Below are 11638 nucleotides of genomic sequence, written 5' to 3'. Positions count from 1 at the left end.
AAGTTCGCAGGAGTCTTACTAGCCTACTTTGGGTAAGGAGTAGCTGCATGAATTCAACCATTAACCAACTTATGTAATATAAATATAAAGTTTAAAACAATTTTTGGTGTTTGTAACAAAATTCTCTTTATGTATACATGTGTGTGTGTGTGTATATTAAAAAGATAGGCTATCAATAAAAGATTTTTTAATATTATTTAAAATTGTTTTGAAGGGGTTGGGCTTATTGTTAGCTGTGTAGTTGTACCAAGAATGGACAAAGAATGGATGTCAAAAGATAGGCTATCATATGAATTTGATATTGGAGTAGAGTCTTTCTTGCAGATTGCGCTAAAAAATGCTATCCATTCTGATGCAATACCTTGTCCATGTGCAAGATGTTGTAATCTATGGAAGAAAAATTTTGAAACTATCAGGGCACATTTGTATTGTAATGGTATGGATTTGACATATCATACATGGATATGGCATGGGGAAAGATCTACGAAAGGGAACTCAATGAATGATAATGATCGAGTAGGACAAGATGAACACAAATCATTTAGTGAGGAACCTATAGATATGGTGCATTGTGTATATGAAAGTTATGCTGAGAATCCAAGACAATTCAATAAGATACTTGAAGATGCAGATAAACCTTTATATCCTGGATGTGCTAAATTCACAAAGTTATCTGCAGTTGTGAAATTATTTAACTTGAAGGCAAAATATAGTTGGAGGGATAAAAGTTTCACTGATCTACTTATTTTGTTTGGAGAAATGCTTCCAGATCACAATGAATTGCTTTCATCTTTGTATGATGCAAAGAAAAGCTTACGTGCATTAGGGATAGACTATGTGAAAATTCATGCTTGTCCTAATGATTGTATCTTATACCGGAAGGAGTACGAAGATTTTGCGAATTTGCCCTACTTGCGGGACGTCAAGGTGGAAGTTGGACAACAAATCAAAGGTAAAGGAAGGAATTCCTGCAAAGGTCTTGTGGTATTTCCCACCTATTCCAAGATTTCAAAGAATGTTTTGGAATAAGGCGATATCCAAGGAGTTAACTTGGCATGCTGATAAAAGAATTCGTGATGGATACTTGCTGATCTAGCTGATTCGCCCTCTTGGAAATTAGTTGATCGCATGTGGCCAGATTTTTCTTATGAGCCAAGAAATCTTAGATTGGCTATATCAGCAGACGTGATCAATCCTCATAGTTTGATGAGTTCTGCATATAGTTGTTGGCCTATTTTAATGATCACATAAAATCTTTCACCATGGTTGTGTATGAAGAGAAAATTTGTGATGCTCACTTTTTTGATATCTTGTCCTAGACAGTCGGGTAATGATATTGATGTTTACATATCACCTCTTATTGACGACTTAAACTGCTTATGGGATAAAGGTGTTGAAGCATATGATGCATATCGAGAAGAAAGTTTCTCCCTTAGAGCTGTTCTACTATGGACAATCAATGATTTTCCTGTATATGAGAACATGTTTGGATGTGTTGTGAAAGGATATCATGCATGTACTATTTGTGCAGAAGAAACATATTCGACAAGGTTCAAACATTGTAGAAAAATGTCATATACAGGCCATAGAAGGTTTCTACCTTTAAGTCATCCTTATAGAAGACAAAAAAAGGCATTTAATGGGAAGCAAGAATTTAATCTCGAACCAAAACCATTGAGTGGCAATGAAATTTTAGAAAGAGTTCAAAGAATTATCTATCATTGTGGAAAATTCAGCGGAAAGCTTCAGTCAAAGAACGATGACGAGATAACATGCTGGAAAAAGAAATCAATATTCTTTGAACTTGAGTATTGGAAAGATCTACATGTTCGACATGTTCTTGATGTGATGCACATTGAAAAAAATGTTTGTGAAAGTCTCATCGGTACGTTACTTGACGTTCCAGGAAAAACAAAGGATGGAATAGCAGCAAGATTAGATCTTTTGGAAATGAATTTAAGGACTGAATTGGCACCAAGGATTGAGGAGAAGAAAACTTTTTTGCCTGCAGCATATTACACACTAAGTAAGGATGAGAAAAGAAGTATTTGCAATTCTTTGTCGGGAGTAAAGGTACCTGTAGGTTACTCATCCAATGTTAGAAACCTTGTGTCAATGAAGGATTTGAAACTTGTTGGCCTGAAGTCACACGACTATCACACTTTAATGCAACAATTGCTTCCAGTGGCCATCCTCGATGTCTTGCCAAAACATGTCAGAGATACTATAACTCGGCTGTGTTTCTTCTTCAATGTGTTGTATAGTGAAGTGATAGACGTCTTAAAGTTGGATGACTTGCAAAAGAGAGATTGTGTTGATATTGTGTTACTTGAAAAGTATTTTCCCCCTTCATTTTTTGATATAATGATTCATTTAACTGTTCATCTTGTGCGGGATGTCAAATTGTGTGGACCGGTTTGGTATAGGCACATGTACCCATTTGAAAGATTCATGAAGATTTTGAAAGATTATGTGCGCAATCGCAATCGGCCTGAAGGGTGGTGTATAGCCGAATGTTACATTGCTGAAGAGGCTGTTGAATTTTGCTCAGATTATCTATCTAATGTTCACACAATTGGGATACCATCAAGGCATCGAGAAGTAGAACTTACTAAGCCTTTATCGGGAGCAGTTGTGCACTCCACTAGTCATGATGAGCTGCAACAAGCACATCGTTAAGTATTGACAAATGATGTTGAGATTGATCCTTATGCCGAGTAAGATCTCCAACCTATCAATTCTTTCATGCACTTTGCAAACATTCTATTGGTTTATCTATTAGAAATTATTTTATTAGGGAACACATGGTGGATTTGAAATCAAGATTTCCTCATAAAGCAAAGTCCAAAAAGTTGTTACAAGATAAGCATAACTGAAGGTTTACTAACTGGTTGCGTGATACTGTAAGTTCCAAAATACTAGATATTAACATGTATACAACTCTTTTTATCTTACGTAAATCTAAATTTATGGCATTGTGAAATATAGGTTGCACATTTAGTTGACCATTCCACCCATCAAATATCAGAAATATTGATGTGGTTGGCGCATGGACCTTGCAACAAAGTGTTAAAGTATTCTAGTTATCTGATTGATGGGGTTACGTATGCTACAAAAGAACGTGATGATATACGAGTTACTAAAAAATCTGGAGTAAGCTTAGTCGCAAAGATAATGCAAGTTGCCAGTGAAAAGGATAAAAACCCAATTGTTTCAGACATGGTTTTTTATGGAGTTATTGAAGAAATATGGGAACTCGATTACCACAACTTTCAAATTCCAATGTTCAAATGTAATTGGGTGGAGAATAATAATGATATTAAAGTAGATGATCTTTGTTTCACATTGGTAAATTTGAGAAGAATTGGATTCAAATCCGAATCTTTTATCTTGGGAAGTCAAGCAAAGCAAGTATTTTACATTGAAGATCCTGAAGATCCTGAATGGAGTATTGTACTTGCAACTCCTACTAGAGAGTCATTTGAACACGTTGATGGTGATGAATTGGAAGACACATTAATTGACTATCAATCTTTTACCAGAGGGTTACCATCAATGGGTGTTGACGGAGCATATGACAATGAACCATCATGGCTTCGTGAAGATTGTGATGGGAATTGGGTCGACAATGTTTAACCAAAGATATTTTACGTGTGAAGATGTATTTGTAGACAATATTGATATGTATTTTGCTTTTGAATAGGAGTTTGTAGACAATATTGAAGTTATACTTTTATTTATCTTTGTATCTGTTGAATTTCTATTGAAGATGAATTTCTTATCCTATTTTTTGTTGTATATTGTGTATTTATTTCTATATTGATATGTTTTTTTCACTTTTTTTTTGAACATGTTAGATCTGGACTCTATGACATCCTTTAGAAAGCTTAAAATTGGGTCTCATGATGATGATACAATTCATGAATCGAGCAAGAGATTAGGACATCCTTCATTGATAGGGAAGGGCAAACAAAAAATTGAATCTACTTTTACAGACAAGAGTTTTGATGGAAAGGAAATGTTGGGATCTACAGACACTGAAACAACAAGAACATCTAGAGGTCGTACACATCTAGATAAGCTTTCTAGGCAGAGGGTTCAGGGAATTCGAAAGGAGGTAAGATTCAATCTCCTTGGACAACCAGTAGGAGAAGCTGCTGCTCAAATGCAGAGTTATATTGGTATGCTTGCTCGAGAAAAAATTAAGATAACTTACAAGACATGGAAGCAAGTTCCAAGTGAAGTGAAAGAATTGATATGGGAATCAGTTAATGTAAGTTCTATTGTTTTTTCACAATTAATATTCATATTGTTTATATATATCTTATGTTATGTCATTCTTTTTAATATATTTCCAATTTTGATGTTTTACAGTTGACGTTTGATGTTCCCCCAAGCTGGAAAAAGGGATGTTTAAGTTCGGCAAATAATAAGTGGCGTCAATTAAAATCACATCTCACTCAAACGTTCATTTCGAACAAGGTTGATAAACCAGAGGAGTTGGATCAACAACCTACTGGCTATGGTCTTGCACGAGATGACTGGATTTCTTTTGTCATGACTCGCATGTCTGATAAATTCATTGTAAGTATCTTTTTTTTTGTTTTTTGAAAATAAGTCCACCATTAAGTATTTGACGAATTAAAAAAAATTTGATATGTTTAATTCTTCACTTGACTAGGAACTAGGTGATCAACAGTAGGAAAGAAAGAAGAAGAACATATACCCTCATCGCCTTGCTCGTAAGGGATATGCACGATTTGCTGAACAAATAGTAAATATATTTCAACATTTGTGCCGTCCAAGAAGTGATTGTCAACATTTAACCTATTTGACAAATATCATTTGATTGTTCTTGTATGTAGGCAAGTGAATTGTGTGACGATGATGATATCAACAGAGCTATTATTTGGAAAAAAGGGCGAGTGAATAAAGAAGGAGATTTTGATGGCTAGGAGTTGCAAATAACAGTAGAAAAGATTGTGAGCAAACTATACATAAAAATCAATTTTTTTTTTTAATGAAACCTTTTGAAATAATTAATATTTTCAAGTGGATGACATGATGATTACATGCAACAAAAGCGTGATGGGAAACTTCAAATAAAAGGGACAAAAAAGGATATTCTCACGAAAGCACTCAATTCAGATGAACTTGGTGGACGTGTGAGAGCTGTTGGAGGTCACATCACCCCAACATTATATTTCAATGTTGGTAGAAGTTGGAAGACTGAGGATGTTGACAGAGAGCTAATGATTGAGCAAAAGAAAGAGTTGATAGAGGCTAGAAAATTAATTCAAGAGCAAGATACACGCATTCAAAAACTTGAAGCAATTGTCTGCAAAAAAGGTGCATGGGACAGTGAGATTGATAACAAAGGAAGTTGCTCGGTAAAATTGCATCAAGTGAATGAAAGTGAAATGAAAATAGACAAGTTTTTCCCCAGTTATGAAGATTTGAATGATGTCGAAATGAAAGTTGTGGAAAAATCTGTTACTTTACAGGTATATAATTTGTTGTGGTTATATAGTGCTCAATATTTTTTAACTAAAGAGTTAGTACAATTCATTGACATAACTATTTGTCTTTTAGGGGAAACCAGTTATTTTGACATTGGATTCTAGCACAGACATTGTTGCATATGGAACAATTGTCGAGGTCAATGGAGCTAATAACTTGCTTCATGGTGTTCCATTACCTCAAAATTGCATGCGTGTATCCATTGATGAAGCAATGCAAAAAACAGCCCTTTTTCCAGTTCCAATTCCCAATGAATGTGAAAATGTTGGTGATGCCGTAGGAACACATGTGGCTTGGCAAAATCATTTGATAATGCTACGAAAAGAGATACACGATGCTTATATTTCAAAGTAAATGTCTGTCAAATTCTCCAGTATTGCACCTATCTAACATGTTTACAATACAATTATCAGAAGCGTCAAAGGAACAAAACTGTCAGTGTTGAAAGAAACCACACTTTGTCATCAAATGTGCCAAGAGCAGTGCACTTGGTGTATTGTTATTGTAAGAGAGCCCTTGAAAATGGAAGAAAATTAGCATTTCTTTTAGATCATGAAGTATTTGCAGATGATTATGAAGTTAACTTGCACTTTGAGGACATCAGTCCTTTGTATCACTTGGAGCCAATTTCAGGAAATTGTGTAGTTGTCTACATTTGGTAAATCTTTGATTAACTTAAAGTTTGTTTGTTCATTTCTTATATTATTATATAAGATGCATATAATTTGTTAATTTAGTATGTAGTGTAGTTTTGATTTTCTTTTACTTGAAATGACAGGCATCTTTATAAAAAGATGGTGAAAGAAAACAAGATTGACAAATTTAGATTCGTTAATGCACACAGCATCCCAAATTTGCAGCAAAATGCACACGACAAAACAGGTAAAACTAAAAGGTTGAACAAGAGGGCGAGTTCTTTAGCGGATAGGCTAAGTGGTGCAGCAATGAATCAATTGGTTTTGGTTCCAAGTTGTTGTGGGTAAGTAAGATCCTAATATAATTTTCAATTGTTTTTTTTATTGAATTGCATACACTTATTATGTTCGTGTGTAGTTTTCATTGGACTCTCACTGTCATCGAGCCTTATAAGGAGATTGTTTATTTGGTGGATTCCCTGAGTCATCGCATCCGCGATAAGGATAAAAATATGTTGTGGAAATGTGAGTTCATATTCCATTTTAATGATGCATTTCATTTAATGAAAAAACACTCATATATCAACTATGTTCAATGTTAATGAAGGGCGTTGACATTGTTTAACTCAACTAAGGGAAGGAAAGGAAGAAAGAGTGTAAAATGGGAAGTCATAAAGGTATGTGTATTTCTCATTCAAGCTAATTTTTCAATGTGTAAATTTGTCATTATCAATTTGACATTTTTTAACATAGGCTCTTAAGCAACCGGATGCAAAACAATGTGGTTATTACGTGATGAGATTCATGAGGCAGATTACTGAAGAAGTTGCAACTTTTGAGGGGGATTCACTATGATCGATAGTAATATTATCTTGCTTATATAAAATAATTACAATTTATCTAGCTACTTATCATTTTGAAAAATCATTAAGTTGTGTTTTTTTACTAATATACATTTTGTGTGTGTTCATAGTTCACAAAAATGGAGTATTCTATGGAAGAAATTGATGAGGTGTGCACCAAGCTGGCCGAATGCGTACAAGATCATATTTATGAATAGGTATGACATGTGATTTTTTTTGTTACACGTTTGTTGGTTCATGACATGTGGATCACTTCATTGCTTTCGAGATATGTTGAAAGAATGTGATAATTATAGGTGATAGGTGTGATGTATGGTCTAGCTGTGTAGGTGATAGGTGTGGTGTATGGTCATATTTAAATTTATTTCGAATATATATTGTTGTTGTGTGTTTTTAAATTTTCTGGTATGTCCTACTTGTGGGGAGGTTATGCCAAAATTTTTCTAGGCCCTGAAATTATGTGGTTTTTATTTTCACATGCACTGTAATATGTTTTGGAAGACGCACCGGCAGAGAAATACATTCCAACGAGCTACAGAAGATATTTTGGAGTTGATATGTGCAAGTCTTGGTTGTAGGGTATTTTCATTTTTGTGAACTTGACTAAAAGTTTTTGGAATATGGTTACATACTTTTTATAATTGTTGGTTTGGTAGATTACAAGTCTATGAATGACATATTTCTGTTGTAATTCATGCATGTAGTTCTTGATCAAGTATATATGTTGATTTTTGAATTGATTTTATATAAGGGTTAATTGATATATATTTTACACCCAATTTTTTTAATTAATTAATTAATTTATGGTTTAAATAGAATATATATAAGACAACAGTTTTAAAATGATGTAAATCAAATCCAAAGACCACATTTTTAAAATGATGTAAATCAAATCCAAAGACAACAGATTTAAAATGTTGTAAAACTGTTGTATATTGCAGCGAAAGACATCGGTTTAAAAACATTGATTAACGGTTGTCGAATACGATAAAAGGCAACGGTTAAAAACCATTGTCGTTGTTATAAGACAACGGTTTTTAAGAGCTATGACAACGTTTTATCACCGTTGTCTTTATACATCTATGAAAACGGTTTATTACAGTTGTCTTTGAGCGCATCCTTTAACCACATGGCCTTTAACAACGGTTTTACAGACCTACAACAACGGTTTGTCACCGTTTTGTTTAGATGTCTACGAAAACGGTTTTTCACTGTTGTCTTTCAGCACACTGTTTAACCACAGGGCCTTTAACAATAGTTTTACAAGACCTACGACAACGGTTTTTCACCGTTGTCTTTGGCCTTTTACAACAACGGTTTTTCACCGTTCTCTTTGAGCACAACTTTTAACCACAGGACCTTTAACAACGGTTTTACAAGACCTATGACAACGGTTTTTCACCGTTGTCTTTGGCCTTTTTTTGTAGTGCTAAAAAAAAGTAAAAAAAAATGACGATTTAAGCGTAAATCTCAGAATACAAATACCAGATAAGCACGAACACGACAAATAAAGTCCTAAAAGAGCTATATGATTCGTTCTTATCAATTATTCTTGTTCATTTGGAAGTGGAATATTCAGTTTGTTTCATGAATCAAAATTGGTTGATTCTGGTCCTTTATTAAGATACGATAATGTTTATTCTTTGTATGCTATTGATTCATTTAATGAATCTTTGTGAACAAGCAGACGTTGTGAACAAGCAGATGCACTAAAGGAAAATTAACTAATGAAAATTCAGCTGTGTTATGACACAAAAAATTGAGTCATGTCTCTGAAAAGAGAATAAAGAGACTTGCGTCAGACAAAATTCTCGAACAGTTAGATTACACAGATTTTAATAATTTTGTTAATTCTATAAAAGGTAAAAAAACTAACCAAAGAAGAATTGAAGTCAACGGGAGTTCATGCGACTTAGAACTTGCTGATAATTGAGGAACATTCTCTTCGATTTCTTGGGATGGTCAACAATATTATATAATGTTCACAGATAATTTTTCAAGATATGACTTCATTTATCTCATTTATGAAAAGACACAATCATTATATGTGTTTAAAAATTATAAAGCTGAAGTTGAAAATCAACTTTACTTCAAGATTAAAAGCGTCATATTCTCTCCTCCATTAAGTAAATAGTTCATAAGAGAAAAATAAAATATTATCTCAAGGAAAAGAATACGTAGATCTAGGAAATCAAGACACTTGAAAAAGAATTCAGGATAATGGCTTCCGCTTCCGCTTAAGTTTGCAGTTAATTTTTAATGATTTAGCATGATAGATTCTGTGATTTATGTCGATTTTCCCAACCCTTGTATAATTTGGAATGGATTTCTTTGTCACTTCCCGAGAATTTCACCTCTGTTGGGGTGCAATAAATGTTTCTGATTATTAGAGTAATCGAAACGTGACATTTGAGTTGCTATATGATTTAAAAGAATTGAGTTGTACCATTATCATAAGTTATAATTTTTGATAAAGCGGAAAGCGCTCGTTCCTACAACCCCAAACCATTGTGTGGTACATTCCACTCGGGCATAGAGCTGTTAAGAGTATTATCTTCACTTGCATATTTAACTCAAGAAAATATCCTCAATATTTTATTGTACACAAAAATGTTAAATTTAGAGAAATGGAGATAAGCACATGCGCCATCCATTGATCAAGGAATACATGTGATTTTGCATCCATTTGTCTTCAGTATTTGGTTACATGTAAGAGGTTTTTGATATTTTTGTCTAAATTATTTCCAATATTATTTTCCAGAAGCTATAGTGTGACATAAGTCAAACCATTGCGTTTGTTACGCACGAAAACAATTTGGCGATGCGAGGGACGTTGACGAGGGAAAGACCTTGATAAAATTTTATTAAATATTCATGTGTAGCAGCCTTCGAATTAGTGTGTGTGACCGTGTGGGGTGAGGGGAGGAGAGTCCTAGTTTTATTAGGTGTTGTCTGCGTGAGTTTGAATGGGAAAATGACTTGGAATCCTTGATTATTTGATATAAAATACATGGTACAACCTTAGGCCCCTTAGCCAAGTATAATAGGTCCATTAAGCCCATTAATCATTATTTAAAATATATTTTTAGGAAATTTTGAGAAAATATTAGTCGAGTTCTCAACAAGCCCCTATTTTTTTTAACAAAAATCGATTGCCGCTTTAAAATACGACTTGGCATATAAAAATATCTCAAAACACCTCATTTTCAAAAATTCCATTTAAAATACACCACATATTAAATAATTAAAAATAATTATTTAATAAAATATTTTTCCTTATATGATCCCCGGTCTCCGTTCCTCGATCGCGTCTCGAATAACCTTTAAAACACAGTTTTATGCATTCTAACAGAAAACCTTATTTTAAACGTGTAACCATGCACATCATAATTAATTCATGCCATTAAAACCATTTAATTAGTCATTTTATATTTTCCTTAGATTTGCATGCAGTTGAATTACGTCATCGTATTTTGGACCTTACAATTCCTCCCTTCCTTAAATAAAATTTCGTCCTCGAAATTAAAACTTACGGAATAACTCCGGGTAGCGACTCCTCATGTCCCTCTCGGTTTCCCAAATAGCTTCTTCCTCCGAGTGATTTAGCCACTTGACTTTGACAATTTGTATAACCTTGTTTCGAAGCCTTCTTTCTTGCCTACCCAGAATTTGTGTAAGTCTTCCCTCATATGACATGTTTGGAGTCAACTGCGGAGATTCGTAATTTAGTACATGGGATGGGTTCGACATATACTTTCGCAACATCGAGATATGGAACACATTGTGTACTCCAGCTAGCATCTGTGGCAACATCACTCTACAGGATAATGATCCAATCCTCTTGAAAATCTTAAATGGTCCTATGAACCTCGGACTGAGCTTGTCTTTCTTGCCAAATCTCATAACACCCTTCATAGGTACTATTTTCACAAATACATGGTCGCCTACTACAAACTCTAGCTCTCTTCGTCGTTTATCGGCGTAGCTCTTTGTCGGCTTTGTGCAGTCTTCTTCCTATCTCGGATTTTGACTACTAACTCTGCTGTTTGCTTGATCAAGTCCGGACCAAATTCTCCTCTTTCAGCAACCTCGTCCTAATGTATAGGTGATTTACACTTCTTTCTATAAAGTACCTCGTAAGGAGTCATTCCTATAGATGCTTGATATCTATTGTTATAGGTGAATTCCACTAGAGGAAACTTCGGTTCCAAACTTCCTTGGAAATCAATCACACAAGCTCGGAGCAGATCCTCCAAAATTTGAATCACTCTTTCAGACTGATAATCGGTTTGAGGATGAAATGTTGTGCTGAATAACAGTCTTGTCCTCATCGCTGCATGTAGACTCTTACAAAAAGATGACGTGAACCTCGGATCTCCGTAAAAAACAATGGATATTGGAATCCCATACAGTCGGACTATCTCTTGAATATACAGCTCTACATACTGTGTCATGGTGAATATCGCCTTGATAGGTAGAAAGTACGCTGATTTCGTAAGACGATCAACTATCACCCAGATGGCATTGAAACCTCTAATAGTCTTTGGCAATCCCACAACAAAATCTATCGTAATATTTTACCATTTCCACTTGAGAATAAGAAGTGACTTAAGCATTCCG

At 34.4% G+C, this 11638-nt stretch overlaps 2 protein-coding genes across 3 annotated transcripts; both read left to right on the top strand.

Annotated features, from left to right (window-relative positions):
• The first annotated feature begins 252 nt into the window (after positions 1–252).
• On the top strand, positions 253–3636 carry LOC140963944 (uncharacterized). Its single transcript, XM_073423425.1, has 3 exons — positions 253–984; positions 1324–2631; positions 2989–3636. The coding sequence occupies exons 1-3, from the start codon at positions 253–255 to the stop codon at positions 3634–3636; spliced, it is 2688 nt and encodes an 895-aa protein (XP_073279526.1).
• A 1229-nt stretch (positions 3637–4865) lies between these two features.
• Positions 4866–6379, top strand: LOC140964887 (uncharacterized). 2 transcript variants are annotated; one of them, XM_073424861.1, is made up of 4 exons: positions 4866–4982; positions 5054–5504; positions 5593–6178; positions 6299–6379. In XM_073424861.1, exons 2-3 carry the CDS (start codon positions 5073–5075, stop codon positions 5872–5874), a joined length of 714 nt encoding a protein of 237 aa, XP_073280962.1. In that variant the 5' UTR covers positions 4866–4982; positions 5054–5072; the 3' UTR covers positions 5875–6178; positions 6299–6379. The 2 variants fall into 2 exon arrangements, with proteins under 2 accessions (XP_073280962.1, XP_073280961.1); XM_073424860.1 differs by lacking the exon at positions 4866–4982 and having other exon boundaries at positions 4986–5504.
• The last annotated feature ends 5259 nt before the right edge of the window (positions 6380–11638 follow it).

Source organism: Primulina huaijiensis, chromosome 18 (genome assembly GCF_012295235.1).
Source record: "Primulina huaijiensis isolate GDHJ02 chromosome 18, ASM1229523v2, whole genome shotgun sequence".
In the NCBI taxonomy this organism is placed as follows: domain Eukaryota; kingdom Viridiplantae; phylum Streptophyta; class Magnoliopsida; order Lamiales; family Gesneriaceae; genus Primulina; species Primulina huaijiensis.
Note: the sequence above shows the minus strand (reverse complement) of the source record. Positions and strands in the feature narration are given on the sequence as shown.